Genomic DNA, 21,497 nt, shown 5'->3' with positions numbered 1-21,497 from the left:
TTTATCCACGGCCGCGGCGAACTCCTCCTCGGTGATAGCAGGAACCGCAGCAGCGCTGACGCCGCTGGCCTCTCCATCACTGCCACGCGGCATCATCGGAGGAGGTGTGAAGGGAGGCTGTCTCGGGAACAGCTCCTCCAACACCTCCTCCAGCTGCTGCGGCTGGAGACCCTCTGCCACGGGGGCGCCCAGGGGCGTAATTTGCCCCTGACGAACCTATAAGGTCGCCCCCATGGATCCCTGTCCAGGGTCTCCAGGAGTTCTTCCCTGGCTGTCTCCTTGGCCCTGCTGATGGACAGCTGCAGAGCTTTCTTCTTCTCTTTGTACTGCTCGTACAGCTGTGCTTCCTCGTCGGCGTCGCGGCCCCGCCTGAGTCGGCGGTGCCTGGTGTACCGGCGGCGGGCGGCGGAGCACTCCTCCCTCAACGCCGCTATCTCCTCCGACCACCAGTACACCTGACGCCTAGGAGGTCGAGGGCCGGCTCGGGGCATCGCCGCGTCGCAAATGTGCGACAGAGCCTCGCCGAACCAGCCCACCTCTGCGTCGACCTCCACAGGCCCCTCCGGTATGGGAACCCAGGCCTGGACGATGGAAGCCTCCATCAGCACGTCTTTATCTAGACGTTTCAACACCCATCTGGGGAGTTGTGGGACATTCCTCTCCTGGCGACCGGGGTGCGGAGCTACGGGTGAGGGGAGAACGTCTATCCGAATATAACGATGATCGGATAGCGTCTCCACCTCATCCAACACCTGCCAGCTCCGCACCCTCTGTGCGATCGCTGGACTGCAGAGGGATACGTCGACATGCGACCCCCCTGCTGTCTCACGCACGTGGCGGCCGACCCTCGGTTCAACACCACCAGGCCGGCCGCGGCCGCCCAGTCTTCCAGGACCCTGCCTCGAGAGTCGGTGATGGGGGAGCCCCATGCCGTGGATTTGGCATTGAAGTCCCCCATCACCATCATTGGACGGGCCGAGTATAGCTCCAGAGCGGCCCCCAGCCCGTCCATGAACTGCTCGAACTCGGCGAGAGTCCTGTTCGGAGAGAAGTATGTCCCGACAACGACGGTTTCCCCCCAACTCACTCCTATGTACCCCGCTCCGCCGAATAGGCGGCTGCCGAGCGGGGTCGCGGGGTTGCCCGCGCCGACAATGGCCACCAGGCCAGAGGGGTCGCCGAACCAATGGTCGCTTTGTGGGACGCGATATGGTTCGGCGACCACTGCAAGGTCAACTCCCCACTGCACCGCGCTCTGCAGAAGCAGATCCTGGGCGCGCGCGCAGTGGTTCAGATTCCCCTGCAGGAGGCGATGGACTGCCATTATTAACCGGTGTCCATCACCTCAGCCTCTCCCCGGCGGCCATTGCCGCGGGCCGATGACAGTGCGGATCCCCTCGCTCTCTTGGACCGGGATTGGGGGCACTTTTTGGCCCCCACCCGGTGATCAGCTGGGCGACCCGCCGCTGCGCAGACCACGCAGTGTGGGGCCGCCGAACATCCGGCCGCTTTGTGGCCGGGAGCCCCACACCGGTAGCAAAGGCCACTCCGGTCCTCCTCGTGCGAGCACCGTGCCACCACGTGCCCGCTTTCGAGGCACTTGAAACACCGGAGTGGCTTCTGCCGAAGCAGCTCCACAGCGGCCGAGACCCAGCCGATCCGGATCCGCCCTGCCGTCGTGACTTTCTTGACCGCGGCCAATGGGGCCCGCACCCAGCAGGTGCCCAGGCCCGACGCGCCGCGCCGAATCTCCCCGACGTTGACGGCGTCCGCCGTGCACTCGCCGTGCTGTGCCACGGCGGCCGCCACCTCCTCCCGGTCGGTACCGTCATCCAGGCATCGCAATACAAAACCTAACCTAACCTACCTTTCTGTATACTATATTAGTCTGGGGTCAAAGTTTTTAATGTAGAGATCATAATACGAAACCTTTTTTTTTTTTTTGACTTGGAGAAAATCCCTCATGGAGACCCGCAGGCCCCGGGGGAAGCCCGCGGGTACTGTGAGACTCCTACTCACTAAAAACTCCAAGATGTCCCTCACCCAACGCCATATGCCGGAGTCGCGGGATCAAATTATACTCTACCGCAACTCCGACGGCGGTGGCCCACTCTACAGCGGGCCCCATCTCTGCGGGTTCCCTTTGGAACCCACCACTTCCCCCGTCTTCCCTGGGGAAGGCGCGCGGGGACATGCGCGCGACTTCTTCGGGCCTAGTGTGATGGGGTGGGACCGCCCCCGCGGTCGTCACCCCGGCCCGGTAGCGATCTAGGGACGGCTTGGGCCGCCCCTGCCTGCTTGATCGCTGGGAGGGGAGGTGTCCATCCCCTCCTCTGCACCACTCCTACGGCCTGGGACCTGTGAGGCGGGCCGTTTCCCTCCCTTCCTTTTGGGCGGGGTGCACTTGTTGCTCCCCACCCAGTGGTCTGCCGGCCGGCCCTGTGATGCGCAGACAGCACATCTAGGGGCGGCGGTGCACACTGCGGCTTTGTGCCCGTTTTCACCGCACCGGTAACAAAGACCGCTGCGGTCCTCCTTTTGGGTGCACTGACCTCTCACATGCCCGCTCTGCAGGCACCGGAAACACCTCAACGGCCTTTGCCGCAGCAGCTCCGCCTTCGCTGTCACCCACCCGAGGCGGATGTGCCCTTTGGTGGTGACTTTCTTGACCCCCATCACTGGGCCGCGGACCCAACATGACCCTAGGCTAGAGGGACTGCTTCGGCGGATTTCCCCTACACGTACATCCTCCGCGTTGCATTCCCCGTCGCGCGCTATAGCAGCGGCGATTTCCTCCGGCGTCACAGAGTCATCCAGACCCATAATCCGCATTTCTGCAGTTTTTGAGGGCCTGGAGACCTTGGCCACGTCCTCCGGGATTAGTGACCGGAGTTTAGACGCCAGAGCGTCAGCCTTCTCTGCACAAGCGGTGCCGGAAATTTCGAGGATCCGCCCCCCAGTGATTGCGGGCCTAAGCCGCATGTCCTCTATTCCGAGGGGGCGGAGGTCGATCTTTCCTTTTGCCTCGCGGAGGATGTTGGCGTAACTGACGCCCTCCTTTTCCGCCGCCTCTCCGATGGTAATTACCACCGCCGCAGAGCGGGGCGGCTTTAGCCTCGAAGGAAGCGGCGGGCCAGTCTTCTTTGGGGGCGTCGAGTTCGCCTTCTTCTTCGCCGGTTGGGGATCGGCGACCGCCTCTTGGCCGGGTACTGTGGCCATCTTTCCCCGGCTACCCCTCACCACCGTTGCCCACGAGGAACATCCGGCAGCTGGCTGTGTCGCTGGGATAGTCGGGGGCTCCACCGCGGGGGGCTGCCCCTGCGGCGCAGATTTTCGCGCCTTCTTCCCCTTTGTGGCCTTTTGGCTTTGGGGAGCAGGACCCCGTTCTCCTTCGCTTGGAGCGACAGGTTGTGACACCGCCGCTCCTTGCTCCTCCTGCGCAGGTTGGTTCGCGCTTGATGGGGAGGGCTTAGGAAGCCTGGCGTTCACTTCCTCCATGAACTGCCCCATCATATTCCCCATCATGGAGCGTACTGTGCCCCCGACGTCCCTCATAATTTGGGCCCTGAAGGACTTTAAGTCGTCCAACGAGGGCGGGCCTCCTGGAGCGGCCTTAGCCGGTGCCGGTTTTGCGGCTCGGAGTTCGGCCACTTCCTTGCGGAGTTCCTCCACCTCCCTTTCCAGCCGGAGATTTCGGGCCAGGATGGGCGCGACAGAGCGCGGGACCACATCAGCCGATAGGGCGCCTATTATCCGGTTTATTCCGGCAAGTCCCTCTTTCATGTCCCTGATCGACGTACCCTTTAGGTTACCGGATTTCCGGATTAACTCTGCGATGGCCTCTGTGTGCTCATACACTGCGAGACGAACTCTATCTATCGCCTCATTCGCCGCAGTGTTGCCATCTTCTTGAGGTGTTTTAGGTGGTACATCCTCTACCGTCACGTCCGGGTTCATCGCCGATTTTCCTCCTTCGAAGAATTCATACCGGAACGAGTCCAGTTCTTTCCTCTTTGCAGCCGATATTCTGCTTTTGGCACCAGTGCTTCTTTTCTTCCCCTCCTTCTTTGAAGAGCGACTGGTGTTTGCCGCCGACGAGTCTGAGTCATATTCAGACAGACGCCTTTTACGCCCGGAGGGCGCGGCATCCTCAAACTCCATCTCATCCATAGTTGTTGCCCGCGAGCTCGACCGCGAAGAACCGCAGTCGATCCCGCGCGCAACCTTAGACCTAGTCCTTCGCGCCACTCTTTGGTCCGTCACCTCCGCTCCCGACATTGACCACAACTCCACGTCCGTGTTTCCAAGGCCTCTAGGGCCAGTCTCCTCTGACACCTTCCTATCCAGCACCACGATGCACTCCCTTGCCATCACTTCCTTCACCACCTTTTCCGCCATTTCCACGTCCTTCTCGGACACTCTCTTCACTACGTCCTTCTCAGACACCTCATCATTTTTGTGTTTTTTGTCCATTTCCATTTTAGTCCCACGAGTAGTGGAGAAAGTTGCACAGTAGGCAGAGCTCCTATACCTATCTGCGGCCTCATACGACTGAGTGCGGCTAGTTCTCAGAAGTTGGTGCCCTCGCGGCCGAAGTTACTCCTCCGACCCGGACGCCCTGGGAAACACGCTAGCTGAAATAAAATTCCAGCAGCGTGCTCCGCGGGATGACCTGTCCCTCGCCGGGCACCGAGCTTAAACAAGAGGTTTTTTATAGAGGTTGACTCCTCGCGGCCCCGGGCAGTTAAGCCAAGAGCCCCCGCTCCCACACTGGGCCGATAGACGTGATCACCGCACCCAGTGCAAGTTTACGGTTTGAAGTCAGTTGCACCGAAGTGCTGTCCGGCTGCGCAGTTAAGCACCCACCGGACCTGACTTGCCAGTAGGCAAAGAAGAAAAAGAGGAAACGAAAACAGAACGACAGAAAAGATTGTAAGAGAAAGAAAGGAAAAGACGAAAACAGAAAAAGACAAAAGAAGTGCCTACTCCTACTCGCCGGACTATCGGCCGACATAGTAGCAGTATCCCGAAGGAACGTCTACTATCCCGCCCAGGGCGTACCAGAACCAAACCATTGCTCGGCCACCGTTCCCCGTGGACGTATCCACGAGGATGGGGAAGCCTCCCAATGGCAGGCCCATACTTGGAGGTTGCCCGACTCACGCCCCCATAATACGAAACCTAACCTAACCCACGTTTCTGTGTACCTTATTGATTTGTGGCCAATTTCCATATTCTCCTGTCTATAGACCTAACCTCGTCTTACTTTTCAGTATACTAATAGTCTGAAGCAATAATTACTACTGAGTAGCAATACAAAATCTAACCTAACCTACCTCTCTGTATACCTTATATATCTTTGACCATAATTTGGGTTGCGTGTGGGTCGTTTTAGCTGATTTTTTTATGGTGAAGGTTTTCTTTTCGATCTTGGTTGGCAGAAACATGTTTTGATACGAAACTATACCACAAATGTCAATTCCTATTGTAAGAGTGAAAAAACGAAACCTAACTCACTGTTTATATACCGTATTGACTTATGGCGCCACTTTGTATTGTAATGGTCCCAATACAAAACCTAACCTACATTTCTTTACAATACATATATTAGTCTGTGATCATAGTTTATAATGTAGAGAACAGAATACGAAATCTAACCTAATTCACTTCTGCATACCGTATTGATCTGTGGCTATAATTTCTATTATAATTGGCCATTATATTACTACCTAACCGAATACGAAATACAAAATCATATCGAACCCTACTTTCTATATACTAATTAGTATGGGGTCGCTATTTCTAATGTAGAGGTCATATAACTGAACCTTACCTAACCAACTTTTATACCTTATAGAATAGATCTGTGACCAAAATTTCTAGTGTAAAGGACATATAAATCATAACTGTATTTTTTACACGAACGATTATCATTTAGAATAGTCACCAAAGCAGGAATGAATTCCAAGATAGTCTCCTTAGCTGGTAATAAACCGTGGATATCATACAATGAAAGAAATGTATGGACAAAACTTATTCTCATTATTTACAATCTGAAAATTTTACACATTTTGCAATCTTCAAATTACAAAATCCAAAGACACAAATTATTCAGAACAGCATTCCTGAAAATAATTTCGACATCGAAAATGTTCAATATTTGTGTGAGTTTTTATGTCACAATCCAAAACTAATTTGATATTTGTGGTCACCTATACTAAGGTATAGGCAAAAAATTGACGTCTTCGGCCGCAGTATTGAATTTTTATTTTTTTTTATTTTGGCTTAGCTACCAGGGTGGCAAAAACATTTCGTCCATACATTGTCAACTCCTTCTAATAGTTTAGTATAACCGATGTAACAACTTACATAGGTTTTCATAATAAAGTTTTCCAAATAATTTTGTTAAAAGCCTTAGGGTTATTATTTATCGTAGGTAAAGGACCTATGATAAATTATAACCACTCATCACTCTTTTAATTAAAATGTCATAAATATTAAAAGCGCTAAAAGCGCTGGCAATACTGAGATTCAATGCCATCCCATAAAAGCGGACTCGCTGCATGGTTACTATGTACCAAAATAAAAAAATCTTCCAAATTTTGTTCAAAGTCAACCTCGGCGGCCATCTTGGATTTTTCCATTTTGATACTTCTGACATATATATTACATTACGACAGATATATTTCGTCCACATATTGTACAGAGACACGGTCCTTTTAGTGGGTCCTTAGTAAATATTACTTTCTACGAAAATCTATGCCTGGTGTTGCCCCCTAATTTTACAAAAAATTGCATAAAACTATTAAGATGAGATTTATAATAGATACCCGTCACTTTTATTTTTAAAAAAATGTCGAAAAAATTTTCCCACATTTTGGGTTTGCTAAATTACCCGAAAATCGGGGAAAATTTGTAGCCTATATAATTCTTCTTATCTTTGCTCCGTAGAAGTCATGCTGCTACATGCTGTAAGGAATAAAATAGTACCCCAAAAATGAGTTTTAAAACGTCCCTAAACTTGTCATCGGGAATAAAGTACCCTAACTCGGCCGCTATCTTGAATGATTGCTTTTTAAATAGTTTTAACATATACACCTTGGTGAGAAACATTTCATCCATACATTGTACAGAGCCAAGGTAACTCCTTCTAGTTGTTCCTAAGTACTGTTTACAATGGAAATCGATCGATGTATGGTGTTGCTAGCACATTTTGACAAAAACCGCCTAAGACCCCTTGGGGATTATTTTTGACAGATCGTCATCATTGTTTGGTCTAAAATGATGAAACAAAAAATCCCACGTTTTTTACTTCTCTCCGATATTACCCTAAAATCGGGGAAAATTTTTAGACCAGGTAGTGCTTCGTACCGAGAGTTTCCACTGCTCCATAAAAGTCAACTCGCTCCAGTGACGATGGGTACATGAAAACTGAATTAAATAAAGTACCCTAACTCGGCCGCCATGGATTTTTACTTCTTAATACTTTTGACGTATTCACCCTAATAACAAAAACATTTCGTCCATACATTATGTAGAGTCTCGATGACTTCTTCTTGTACTATTCCCTAAGAAAACTGATGTAAGATGTTGCCAAATAATTCTGACAAAAACCACGAAAAACCAATAAGGGGATGATTTTTGACAGATATCCATCATTATTTTGTTTGAAATATCGAAAAAAAAAAAAAAAAACATTTTGGACTTGTCTTCTAAATTACCCAAAATCGGGGAAAATTTTCATACCATTTTTCCTTTTTCGTCCATATATTGTACAGAGACACGGTCCTTCTAGTGGGTCCTTAGTAAATATTACTTTTTACGAAAATCGATCCATGGTGTTGCCACCTAATTTTACAAAAAATCGCATATAACTATTAAGATGATATTTATTATAGATCTCCGTTGCTCTTATATATAGTTTGTCGAAAAAAAAAAATCCCACATTTTGGGTTTGCAAAATTACCCAAAAAACGGGGAACATTTGTAACCTAGGTAATATTTCGAACCGAAATCTACCACGGCTCAATAAAGGTCGACTCGCTGCAGGGAAGCCAGGTAAATTTATCATCAGAGAAAAAATACTCAAACTCGGCCGCCACCTTGGATTTTTCCTTTTTTAAATACTTTTAACTTATCCACTTTGGTGACAGAAACATTTTGTCCATACATTGTACAGATGTAAGGTGACTCTTTCTAGTACTTCCTTAGTACTGTTTACTATGAAAATTAGTTAATACTTCGCACCGAGAGTTTCCATTCTTCAATAGAAGTCAGTTCGCTGCAGGGTTGATAGGTGCCACAAAACTGAATTTACTAAAAAGACCTTAAAATTGTCATAATAAATAAAGTATCCTAATTCGGCCGCCATCTTGGATTTTTCCTTTTTAAATACATTTAACACATACATTTTGGTGACAGAAACACTTCATACATACATTGTACAGAGCCCAGGTTACACCTCTAGTTCCTTAGTACGGTTTACTATGAAAATCGATGTATGGTGCTGCCAGATGATTTTGACAAAAACCACCTAGGATCCTTTGGGGGATGATTTTGAACCAATGCTCATCACTGTTTTGTTCAAATTAACGAAAAAAAAAATTCCCACGTTTTTTTACTTTTCTCTGAAATTACCCCAAAATCGGGGAAAAATTTTAGACCAGGTAAAATTTTCCACCGAGAGTTTCCATTGCTCTATAGAAGTCAACTCGCTGCAGGGTTTAATTGTACCCCAAAATTGAATTTTAAAAAGTCCCTAAAATTGTCAACATAAATTAAGTACCCTAACTCGGCCGCCATCTTAGATTTTTACTTTTTAATACTTTTGACGTATTCACCTTAGTGACAGAAACATTTCGTTCATACATTGTATAGAGCCTCGGTGACTCCTTCTAGTACTATTCTCTAAGCATACTGATGTAAGGTGTTGCCAGATAATTCTGACAAAAACCACCTAAAATCAATAGGGGGATTGTTTTTGACAGATTTTCATCATTCTTTTGTTTGAAATATCGAAAAAAATTTTTCCCACTTTTTAGGACCTATCTCAACAATTACCTTAAAATCGGGGAAAATTTTTATACCAGGTAATACTTTGTATTGAGACACATCATCTCTCCATAGAAGTCGACTGGCTGTGGGGTTGCCAAGTGTCCTAAAACTACATTTACAAATATCCCAATTTTTCTCCGAAAAGCAAAACTCCCCTATCTCTGCCGCCATCTTGGATTTCTAAAATTTCATAATTTTCCCTAGATGTCGGGTCCTTCGGCTATCCGACGCCGTACAGTGCGTTGAGCTAGCATACTCGTAGGTACCCTATCAATTTCAGTTTTTGAAGCTAGACCTCAATTTCAAAATTTGTATCATGATGTATGGGTGTTGCTAGCAAATTCTGACAAAATTCCCCTAAAACCCTTCAGGGGACGATTTTTGGTAGACCAACAAGACTTTTTCATTTAAAATGTCGAAAAAAATATTTCCCACTTTATGGGACTTTTCTCCAAATTTAACCCAAAATCGGGGAAAATTTTTAGCCCTGGCAAATCTTCTTACTGAGACTTACCCATGTCAGTAGGTGGCGTTTAGCTACGGGGTTGCCATGTGCAGCAAAAACGCGATTGAAAATATCCCAAAATTTTTCCAAAAACTAAATCTCCCATAGCTTGGCCGCCATCTTGGATTTCTGAAATTTCATAATTTTCCCTAGAGGCCGGGTCTTTCAGCCTCCCAATGCCCTACAATAGGGATCGGTAGTATCCCCGCAAGTACCCTAGGAATTTCAGTTTTTGGAGAGACACCCCAATTTCTATTTTGGTCAAACCATGTATGGGTGTTGCCAGAAAATTCCAACAAAACCCACCTAAAACCCTTTAGGGGATGTTTCTCGATAGGCCTTGATGCTTCTTTTGTCAAAAATGCCGAAAAAATTTTTTCCCACTTTTTGGGACATTTCTCCCAAATTACCCCAAATTCGGAAATTCTTTTTATCGCTGGCAATACTTCTTACCGAGACCCATCATCGCCCCATAGAAGCCGACTCGCTGCAGGGTTGCCCTATATCTAAAAAATGACTTTGAAAATAATCCGGATTTTTAGGACCAAATTCACACGCCCCCAACTCGTCGGCCATCTTGGATTTTCGAAATTTCATAATTTTCCCTAGAGGTCGGGTCCTTCGAGTTTCCTATGCCCTACAACCGGTGTCGCCAGCACCCCCGGAACTACCCTGGGAATTTCGGTTTTTGAAACCCTAGAAAATTTTCAACCAGTTTTTGGCAATTTTTTCGCCGCCATCTTGGATTTTAATTTTTTGTTTTTACGCCATATTCTGGGTCCCGCCGAGACGTGCCAAATCACTCTTTGAACGGAATCGATCCGAGCGAAACTGTAAAAGTTAGCCGCCATCTTTGTCCGCCATCTTGGATTTTCCCAAATTTCGGAATTTTCTCGTGGTCACCCTAGCCAAAGGAACATTTCCCCCATACATCGTCACGACCCCCGGACGCTCCTTCTGGGAGAACAACTATGTCAATCAGTGAGTGAGTCACCGTAATGCAGCTTTATATATTATAGATATTTTAACTTTTGACCACAGAAAACAAGAGTGGAACATTTTCAGAAGCAAATTGCAACAATTTATTAAATTGAACGGCATTGCAAATGATTTACAAAAAATTAAAAAAAGTGCTATATTGTTTACACATTTGTCCGACGAAACATACCGTTTGGCTCGGAATTTAATACATCCGCGCGAATTAGAGACGGTAGTTTTCGATGAGCTTATAAAATTACTTGATGATCACTTTACACCTAAGAGGCTGACGTTCGCTGACCGGGCAAAATTTTATGATGCAGTAAAGGCACATAATAAATCGCTGGAAGAATGGGCAGTTCGTCTAAGAGGATTGGCAGTGTATTGCGATTTTGGAAGTGCTCTGGATGTCTTACTTCGTGATCGATTCGTGCTTGGATTGGGTGTAGGTCCAGAGCGAGATCGTTTGTTTGAACAAGATGCTAGCAAGCTTACGTTCACGAAGGCTTTAGAGGTGGCGCAGCAAGCGGCTTGTGCGCGTCAGGCTAAAGTGATTATGAATGAGAACGGCGAGTGTTCCCGTGGTAATCTTATAAAGGAGGAACCAATATTTAGAGCGACAGGTACGAGTGGTTCAGGCTTCGGTGAACGGCGCGAGTATTATTCTTCTACTGGAGATTCTATTAATCGTGAAAAACAGTGTTGTGTGTGTGGTTTAAAAAATCATAATACGGAAAAATGTCGTTATAAAAAATATACAGTCATATTTTAAATGTAAAACAGATTTACATGTGGAAAGTGGTAAAACTGCGGGGTTTAAGAATAGTCATTCCATATGTATTGAGACAGCGTATGTTAAACGAATTACACAAAGGTCATTTAGGTATAGTGAAGACGAAAAGTCAGGCTCGTAGCAGGATGTGGTGGCCAGGTATTGATAATGATATTGAAAGCATGGTCCGTATGTGTGAAACGTGCTGTATTTTGCAAACCGCACCTCGCGCTCCGCCGTGTCCGTGGCCGGCCGCCATAAAGCCATGGGAACGTATTCATATAGACTATATGCAAATAGATCAAAAGGTATTTTTGGTCGTGATCGATGCCTATAGTAAGTGGCTTGAATGTATCCCTATGTATAACAGCCTAACTACTAAGTCCCTTATTAATAAATTTAGTTATTTATTTTCTTTGTTTGGATTACCAAATGTAATAGTTTCAGATAATGATCCTAAAATAAGTAATGATGAATTTTTATTGTTTTGTAAAAGTAATGGTATAACTCATTTAACTTCGCCTATCTATCATCCTAGCAGTAACGGCCAGGCCGAAAATGCAGTTCGAATCTGCAAGAAAATGATAAAATGCATTCTCGTAGATGGAACAAAAAGATCGAGTGAACAAATTCAAAATGAATTATTGTTGTTTTTATTTAAATATCGTAACAGTGTTCATTGTTTTACACGCCGTACTCCAGCAAAATTAATGTTTGGTAGAGAATTACGAGGGCGGTTGGATTTGATTTTTCCAAATAAAGTTAAACATATTATGAAGGAGGTACAATGTAATCTAAATAAAAGTAGAATGTTTGTAGAAAATCAATTAGTTTGGGTACGTTGGTTCATATCTAGAAAGCCGGTGTGGTTAATTGGTAAGATTATTAATAAACTTGGGAACAGAATGTTCGAAGTTTATATAGACAAATTAAAAATTAGATGCAAACGACATGTTGATCAATTGCGGACATATTGTAGCTCAGACGATATTTTTGAGGAAAAATCGGGAGAAATGCCAGTTACAGTGTGGCCGATGTTATCACCGCCAGCGGTAACGGAGGTCGCGCCTTCTTTACAAACAGAACTTTCTAGAGACAGAGACAGTGAGAGTTCATTACCCGTAGTTATTGATAATGAATCAAGGGTAGAGACGGTAGGCTCAGATATTAATAGAGGGGATATGGCATCTAGTGATGCAGTTATTCTCTTAGAGGAGGGTACTACTGATGAGGTTCCTGAAGTAATTACAGGTGAAGGGTCAGTACCCATAAATACCGAACCTCAACCATCTGTTGAAGTAGAACCACTGGGTGCGACGTCTGTTTCCATTCAGCCACGATATCCAGGTCTAAGACCCAGAAATAAAAAAGTTAATTATAAAGATGTATAAAATGTTATTGTGTACATTGTATATAAATATTAGTCATATTATATTCTTATTGTTTTGTTAACAGGTTTTCAAATTAATGTGGAGGAGTGATGTGTATGTAAACCTCTTTTCATATTAAGAAAATGTATTTGTGTTTCTTCTAAAGAAAATATATTCATTTGTTTTTGATTCTGACAGTTGAGTAATAAATTAGCTACATAATAAGTCGGACGTTTTAATATACATATTAATATCCCACTTTAGAGAAATCTTTAAATGTATATAATTCACAATTTAAACAAAATGTAAATAATAATAATACTGCATTCAATGCAGATCAAATTGTAAATAATGAAATTATAATTAATGCATTAATTAAATCTCTTGTTGCTCTCGGTAACAACAAAGAGAAAATGTCAATAACTAATAAGACAATAAAATAAATATTGTTGTCAAATTTAATTTAATGAATGCATACTTAAATATAGCCCTGTTTAATATACAAAGCTTACAGAGTAAAAAAGCTCTGTTGCAAAAATACATAAATGAACAAAATATTGATATCTGTCTCATTAATGAGACATGGCTTAAAAGTAACAGTAAAATTCCTAAATTTACATCCTATAACTTCATATTCAAAAACTCAGTAAATACACACAATGGAGTTGGTATTTTAATAAAAGAAAATTTGAAATATAACATTATAACTACCACTTTTTATGAATCAATTCAGAATATATGTATTGCAATAGAAACATCCATAGGCAAATTAAACATACTATGTGTGTATTGTCCTCCTAATGGAAGATTTGATACCAACAAACTGAAAAAAGTTGTAGTAGTGCTCCTAAGCCATGTCTTATTATGGGTGATTTTAATGCACATCATATTTTGTTTGGTTGTCATACAAACAATAGTAGAGGTAATAACATATACAATCTCATAGATGAGCTTGACTTATGTATGTTAAATGATGGTAGTCCAACCACTATTCAATCGCCAAACAGGCAGGCATCAGGAATAGATATATCATTAGTTAGTCCCCGAATAAGTTCTCTCTGTGAGTGGAAAGTCCATGATGACCCGATGGGCAGCTATCACTATCCAACTCAGGTAAGTGTAAATGTGAAGCCATCAGTGTATGAGGTCCGACCTGTAGAAGAAAAATTTTTATATAATAAAGCAGACTGGTCGAAATATTTTTCTTTAACAGAAAGTATTTTTTCCCACTTAAATGTACATAATAATGTAAATAATGACACACCATTACAATTTTATAATAATTTTGTTAATATTTTATATGACATCAGAGACAAGACAGTACCAAAATCAAAGTGTAAACAAACTATAAACACTTTAATAAAATCAGTGCCTTGGTGGAACAAAACATGTGATGATGCTGTTCAACAGTCTAAGAGAGCCCTTATACAATATAGAGTTACCCCAACAATTCTTAACTTCATAAATTATAAAAAAGTTGATGCTAAAAAAAAGAATTCTAAAGGAACAAAGCATAGATTCCTGGCAAGAGTTGTGTAGTAGCTTCAATAGAATAACACCTATTTCAAAAATATGGAGTTCCATTAAAAATTTTAAAAGGATAGGTACATATTCCAACAAAAATTTTAATAATGACTGGGTACAAAGTTTCTTAGATATATTGACAGCTCCATCACAATGCAATGATGCAACTTTAGTTGATATATTGAATCAATCTGATAAAAATGACAGTGACCCCTTTCTCAACAGACCCTTTACACTGGCTGAGCTTCATATTTCGCTTAAGAGTAGGAAAGATACAACACCAGGTTTGGACAATATTACATATAAATTAATAAAACAGCTACATCCAAATGCAATTAAAATACTATTAGATATATACCATAAACTTTGGGAGAATTTAATAATACCCGAATCCTGGAAAACCCAGTATGTTATTCCAATTTTAAAACCAAATAAGGATATTAACTGTGCATCATCTTATAGGCCCATTTCCTTGTCATCGTGTCTAGGGAAACTATTTGAATTTGTTAAAATTATGTTTGGACTACTTTACTGAAACACAGAATAAGTTGCTAGATATTCAGTTTGGATTCAGAAAAGGCAAAAGTTGTTCTGAAAGCTTTGTAACTCTTATATCCCTCTATTAAAAAAAGCAAAATTAAGTCATTCCAATGTTGTGTGTGTATTTTTAGATGTTAAAGGTGCTTTCGATAACGTAAATGTAGAATCCTTAATTCATGTGCTACATAATTTAAATTTCCCCTGAAAAATATTAAACGGGATTTTTAATTTTTTTTAAAACAGAACTGTTTATGTAATGTATAATAATATCCTACATGGACCTAAATATGTTAACAGGGGAACAATGCAGGGAGCAACCCTGTCCCCTCTATTGTATCCTCAATTATGTGGATACTACAAAAGTTAACATACTACAGTTTGCAGATGATTTGCTTTTATACACTGAGAGTCCAAGTTTGCCTTTGGCCATAAATAATATAAATACTGCACTAAATCAATTACAAAAGTATTATTCAAATATTCTAAGACTAGAAATCAGTTCAGAAAAAAGCTCTGTGTTAGTATTTAGTAGATATACATTCACACAATCTAGTCATAAAATTATGTATAATAACAAAATAATACCCATTGTCCATCAACACAAATTTTTAGGTATAGTTTTGGACAATAAATTTAAATTTGATAAACATATAGATTACATTTCTCCAAATGCAATGAGGAGCATAAATATTTTGAGATGTTTAGCAGGGATTTACTGGGGCTCTGATCCCAAAACACAATATACTGTATAAAAGCATAGTCAGAAGTCATTTTGATTGTAGTAGTTTAGCCTATATGACTGCTAGTACCACATTGTTGAGGAAATTAGATGTTATACAAAATATAGGGTTGAGAATCATTAGTGGAGCTAAGCATTCCACACCTATAAATAGTATGGAAGTTGAAAATTGTATACCTCCATTGTCTCTAAGACGTTTGCAACTGGCAGAAAGATTTTGTATAAAGGAATTATCTTCCAGTAATAGTATTGTGCTTAAAAATATTTTATATCCTGCACAGCTTTCTCTGTTAGTTGTAGGTTCCCCTATATCAGCATCTGTTATTATTTTAGGATCATTACCTGAAATTTCAATAATAATGACACATGTTAAAAATGCTACAGGTGGAATATATATATAATGACAAATGGCCAGTATACAAATGTCCATATGATTCACTAATCTGTTTCCTTGACACTACATTTCATTTTGATTTAATATATAACAAATATGACTTTGCAGAATTTTTAAATATGAAATCAGAATTTTATTTTATTTATACTGATGGCTATAAAAATTTAAATGATGATAAAGCAGCTTATTATGATCCACAAATGAAATATACTAAATGTATTAAACTCGAAAGTAATTGCAGCATCTTTACAGCAGAAAGTTATGCTATATTAAGTGCTTTGTTATATGTTAATAACCTTGTAAATAATGTAAATATAGTAATAGTTACTGATTCCAAGAGTGTATTGGAGACTTTATCCAGTGGCAATTGTACATTTAAACAAAATTATATTATATATGAAATAAAAAATAAGTTAATAGCTTTAAATAAAAATAAGAATGTAGAATTTGTATGGGTCTCCTCATTTCCAGGTATGTCACACAGTGAGAATGAGGTCGTAGACTTGGCAACTCGTCAACAATATGATGAAGATCAGACAGACATTTTGAAAGTGCCATTTACCGACTACTACCAATATTTTAAAAGTAACTTACGAAGAGTGTGGAAAGAGTACTGGAACATAAGCACAAAAAATAAAGTAAAATGGTATGCAGAATTACAGCCAGACTTACCAGTGACACCTTGGTACAGCAAATTCAAATATTACAATAGAAAATTTATCACTATCATCAATGGTCTACGTTTCGGCCATTGTTTAGTTCCATCCCATCTCAACAGAATTAAAATCACAAATGACAACAGACGCAACGACTGTTTCAAGATAAATGCTGACATATTATATTTGAATGCCAAGTTTTCAACATACAACGGTTGATTCTTGTCAGTGATATTAGTGACATCGCAAAGGAACACTCACAAAGTATTCCCCGCCGCGTTCAAGATTTGCTATTTCACTTTGCATATTTTATTCCAATGTATAACTATATTGTACATACTGTGGAAAAATTATAATTAATTAATAAATTATTACTAAAATTGTAAAATTGTACTGTCTAAGAGCATATAATAGTTTATTCCTTATGTTTTAATTTTTATGTTATGTATTCAATTCTTTATAAAAATGTGTTCGACTGAAGGACTTGTATCCATGGTCATGAATAAAGCATTATTAAAAAAAAACTGATCTACGACTCTGTGACAGCCAGTTATTAATTTTTAACATTAGAGAATAATAAAACCTGTTTTTCCTTACCCTAAGTTTTATAAATATATATATATATATATATTTCCAATACCACAAATTAAAATGCATAACGAAGAAAACGTTAGCCCTGATAATGAGAAACAAGATTTAAAACCAATAGAAAATGCGTGGTTTATGAAAATCCCCAAATTTACAGCTGCAGATAACCCACATGGTTTACTTGAAGAAAGCAAGTTTGCTACTTTGTTCCCGAAGTATAGAGAACAATACCTGAAAGAGTGTTGGCCCCTTGTACAAAAAGTGCTAAAAGAACATCATATCATTGCAGAATTAGATCTCATTGAAGGAAGTTTAACTGTTAAGACAACAAGAAAAACATGGGATCCCTATATCATTATTAAAGCTAGAGACCTTATGAAGTTATTGTCACGCAGCGTTCCGTTTGAACAGGCCGTTAGAGTATTAGAAGATGAAATAGGTTGTGATATAATAAAACTAAATTCATTTGTTAGAAAAAAAGAAACATTTCTAAAAAGACGCCAACGTTTGATTGGACCTAATGGTGTCACACTGAAATCTGTAGAATTGTTGACTGAATGTTATATTCTTGTTCAAGGCAATACTGTGTCTGCAGTAGGGCCCTATAAAGGCTTGATTCAAGTGAGACGTATTGTGGAAGACACAATGAAAAATATTCATCCTATGTACAACATAAAAAGTTTGATGATTAAAAGGGAATTAATGAAAGATCCCAGGCTAAAAAATGAAAGTTGGGAGCGATTTTTGCCAAAATTTAAATCCAAGAATGCACCAAGAAAACAGACTAAAAAGAAGGCTGAAAAGAAATTATATACACCTTTCCCTCCACCACAAACTGAAAGTAAAATTGATCGCGAATTGGCTACTGGTGAATTTTTCCTAAAAGATGAACAGAAAAAAGCTAAACATCGTCATGAAAAGGCCGAGAAACAGGCTGAAATGAAACAGGTGCGTAATATGAAGAGACAGAGGGATTTCATAGCGCCAGAAGAAAAAATGACAAATTCTGTGCTGTCACAATCCACAGAACCTGTTGTTGACATTCAACAATTTAAAGCAAAGATAAAGAAAATATCTAAACAAAGTAAAGGTATGAAGAAAACACAATAAAACAATTTAACGAAAAAAAATATTAAATATTTAATTAATAAAAAATAAATATAAAAATTTTATTTTTTTATTTTCGCCAGTTTTAATTCAGGTGTAATAGTATTTTTGGATATATATTTTTTTCCATTCATATAAGGTTGTAATACATCTGGGATAAATATTTTCCCTTTGGGATCTTGATGGGTTTCAATTAAGGCAATTAATATTCTTGGTATTGCACAAGCAGTTCCATTCAATGTATGAGCATATTTATTGCCATTACTATCTGTATATTTAATATGTAATCTTCTAGACTGGTAATCAGTACAATTACTACAGCTGGATATCTCGCCATAGCTGTTTCGACCAGGCATCCAAGCTTCAATGTCGTATTTTCTGGAATTAAAATTTATTATGGTGCTATATTACTTACAAGTGAAATTCCATATTATTTAGAATTATTACAATCTATTATTACAATTATAAACAAGTAGTATTAATTAATATTAAAAAACTAGTATTACTACAACCATTATCACTGTCGACTGGGAATTTTATACAGAAAATATGCACACAGCAGCTATTACTTTTAAATTGAATTTATAAGTCTAAAATTCTAAATAAACTGTTTAACTAAATAATGCAGTGTAGTGACAAGCCTCATCACTAATCAATAAAGTGTTAAGTTTGTGTAGGGAATTACATACATTAGATTAAAAAAAACATTTTTTTATATTTGCGTCTCAATGAAATAGGGCATTTTATTTTAGCAGAATCTCTTGCATTATTTCAATATTTGTATTTAACTAGTTCTCCAATATTTTTCAAATATATTAGAGAGTAGTTACCTGTAAGCAGGTGCACCTAACTCAATTGGCGGCATATCTAGAATTCTCATATGAAATCCAAGAGGTGAAAACAATTCCTGTTGAACTTTCTGGATATACTCTAACATATCTTCTGATTGTTCTGGAGTAGTGACAGCAAACATTTCTACTTTAGTAAACTGATGAACTCTAAAATATATAAAAATAAACAAATAAACCAGTACTTAAGGCAACTTACTGGTAAGGATTTATATTTGTCATGTCTACCTATGTTATTTACCATATTACAAGATTGTTTAACATTTTAGCTCTTTGTACTAGACATTTCAACAATCATGCACATGATGTTAAATGGCTACTACCATCATGTGCATGATTGTTGACATTGTTGTAGAGACTAAAGCATTGGCAAAGCATACATCTGATGTTTAGGTACAAATGGCTATGGTAACATTCATAGCCATTTGTAATCTGAAACATCAGATGTATGCTCTGCCAATGCTGTAGTATCTACAGAATATCTCAGGAGGTCAATTCCACAATATATGACCAGTACACAAAATATAGGTGAGTAATTTCCAAATGAAATCTGTTTCTGAATCAAGATATTAAGTTACACATTGATGTTATGAATAAAAAAACATATAAGTTTGTAAAACAAAATATACCTATATATTCCCCTTTCTTCTACAATGTTAGATGTCTCAGCACGATAACATCTGCTTACAGCAGCTAGCTTAAGAGGAAGATCAGATATACTGTGTGTTGAGTTCATTAACAAGCCTGCTAGCGACATCTCTGCTGTACCTGATAGATACAAATCTGATCCATGGTGAACTGCATCCAAACTATATATCTAAAAATTATGTAAGATTTAATAAATGTTAGCCTTAATACTGACAGTGGTTAGGATACCATTGTGTCATTAAGGCAAGGCAAAAGCTTACACCACTAAAAGCAGTCCTTGTGTTTAAAATATATCTATTACTTAAAAGAAAGAACATCATAATGAAAATTAATACAAGTTATAGGCTATCTTAAATCTCAATAAAAAGTCTGACATTGTTGTGGGCAACAAATACATCATGTATGTTTAGTAGAACATCATATTTCCATCCAAATACAAATGAGTAATAAAAGTAAATAATAAATATTACTTACCTGTGTTCTATCACTATTAACTGCCATTCCACAACTCTCTAAAACATTTTTCGGCAAAATGTCAGGCACAGAAACTAATTTGAATTTTTTGTTTAATAGGGACATTATAGTATATTTAATTAAAGCCTCCTCTAATTCTGCTAATTCTCCTAAAAAGTAATAACTTTTGTGGCCACATGTATGGCCCAATTTATCTGTCCTCATCAAATTCAAACGTCTTGTTATCTCACTGAATTCAAGTGGAGCATATTTACCAAATTCTTTTTTCTCATTAAGCGTTTGAACTATGTGCGGAGAGTCATTGTATTTTTGAACTGAAGGATGGGTTCTATTAGGTAAGCAACTAAGTTCTTTGTACAAATCTTCTTTTACAATGTCATGGGAACTATGATATATTGGAATTCTATTGAATTTATTAAACAGTTCTTGTGCACGGTCTATATTACCCACACCTTTTCTTAACTTTATATTCTGTTTTATTTCTGCAGCATTATTAGAATTGCAGTAGTAATCAATATCAATATCGGGAAGCGAGCTCCAAAATCTTGCATATTTTGCTACATTCCCTGGAGACACTTTACATGAATACATTATCATTTATAAAAGGTATATAAATTGCAGCTAAGACATAAAATCAGGACAATGTAATTATCAAATGTAACTTATAAAGTCAAAGGCAGTCATCCAGTCATTAACTAAAATTCTGTTGGACATACATAACATAATAGTCATTCATTTCGTTCGGTTTGAATTGAGTTAAAAAATAAAAACGTAAACTAAGTAATGTCAATATCAACTTGACTTTGACATCATATTATAATGGTTTTAATCACAGAAGAGAAAAAAAGGTAGGAAATAAGGGAACGCACATTTGTTCATATTTTGTTCTCAGTATTCCCGATCGTCGTGGAGATCTTTGGGGGAGGCCTATGTCCAGCAGTGGACGTCTTCCGGGCTGCGATGATGATGATGATGATTCACGGTATTCACAGTATTCACATTGTTTTTATTAAAATTATTATTATAATTATTTATGTAAATATACTTAACTATAAAAACTTTCCTATTTCAATCCAACTCACGAAGTAAGATGGATGGAAGAACACTGTGACAAAAATAGTTTATTACCAATAATATATTTAGTCTTTGCCACACATTACATGTATAAACTTAACATTCTCATCTAATCTTTATTAATTTTGTATTAACACGTTTTAAATAAACACCCACACATTATTTCTGACAAACATAAAAATCGGTAATTAATATAATTTCCGATAATGCGCAACACTTCCCATAG

At 39.9% G+C, this 21,497-nt stretch overlaps 2 protein-coding genes across 2 annotated transcripts; one reads left to right on the top strand and one right to left on the bottom strand.

The window, feature by feature from the left end:
• The first annotated feature begins 17,111 nt into the window (after positions 1–17,111).
• LOC131846857 (KRR1 small subunit processome component homolog) lies at positions 17,112–18,257 on the top strand. The gene has a single exon (XM_059196277.1). The coding sequence runs from the start codon at positions 17,184–17,186 to the stop codon at positions 18,228–18,230; it is 1,047 nt and encodes a 348-aa protein (XP_059052260.1). The 5' UTR covers positions 17,112–17,183; the 3' UTR covers positions 18,231–18,257.
• Positions 18,258–18,289: 32 nt separating this feature from the next.
• Positions 18,290–20,969, bottom strand: LOC131846606 (serine--tRNA ligase, mitochondrial). The gene is made up of 4 exons (XM_059195947.1): positions 20,198–20,969; positions 19,705–19,892; positions 19,058–19,225; positions 18,290–18,605 (listed from the first exon to the last, which is right to left on the bottom strand). The coding sequence occupies exons 1-4, from the start codon at positions 20,792–20,794 to the stop codon at positions 18,290–18,292; spliced, it is 1,269 nt and encodes a 422-aa protein (XP_059051930.1). The 5' UTR covers positions 20,795–20,969.
• Positions 20,970–21,497: the final 528 nt, after the last annotated feature.

Source organism: Achroia grisella, unplaced genomic scaffold (assembly GCF_030625045.1).
Source record: "Achroia grisella isolate CSIRO2021 unplaced genomic scaffold, CSIRO_AGI_Agris_v1 utg109, whole genome shotgun sequence".
Lineage (NCBI taxonomy): Eukaryota > Metazoa > Arthropoda > Insecta > Lepidoptera > Pyralidae > Achroia > Achroia grisella.
This window is presented reverse-complemented; position numbering and strand designations above follow the sequence as displayed.

Bases quoted from the DNA above. Each gene is read 5' to 3' on its own strand.
- LOC131846857 (XM_059196277.1), top strand. From the start codon at position 17,184: ATGCATAACGAAGAAAACGTTAGCCCTGATAATGAGAAACAAGATTTA.
- LOC131846606 (XM_059195947.1), bottom strand. From the start codon at position 20,794: ATGATAATGTATTCATGTAAAGTGTCTCCAGGGAATGTAGCAAAATAT. The intron at 19,226-19,704 runs GTATATTTTGTT...TATATATTTTAG, and splicing joins GAAGAAAGGGGAATATATAG to AGTTCATCAGTTTACTAAAG. The intron at 18,606-19,057 runs GTAACTACTCTC...TTTTAATTCCAG, and splicing joins TTAGGTGCACCTGCTTACAG to AAAATACGACATTGAAGCTT.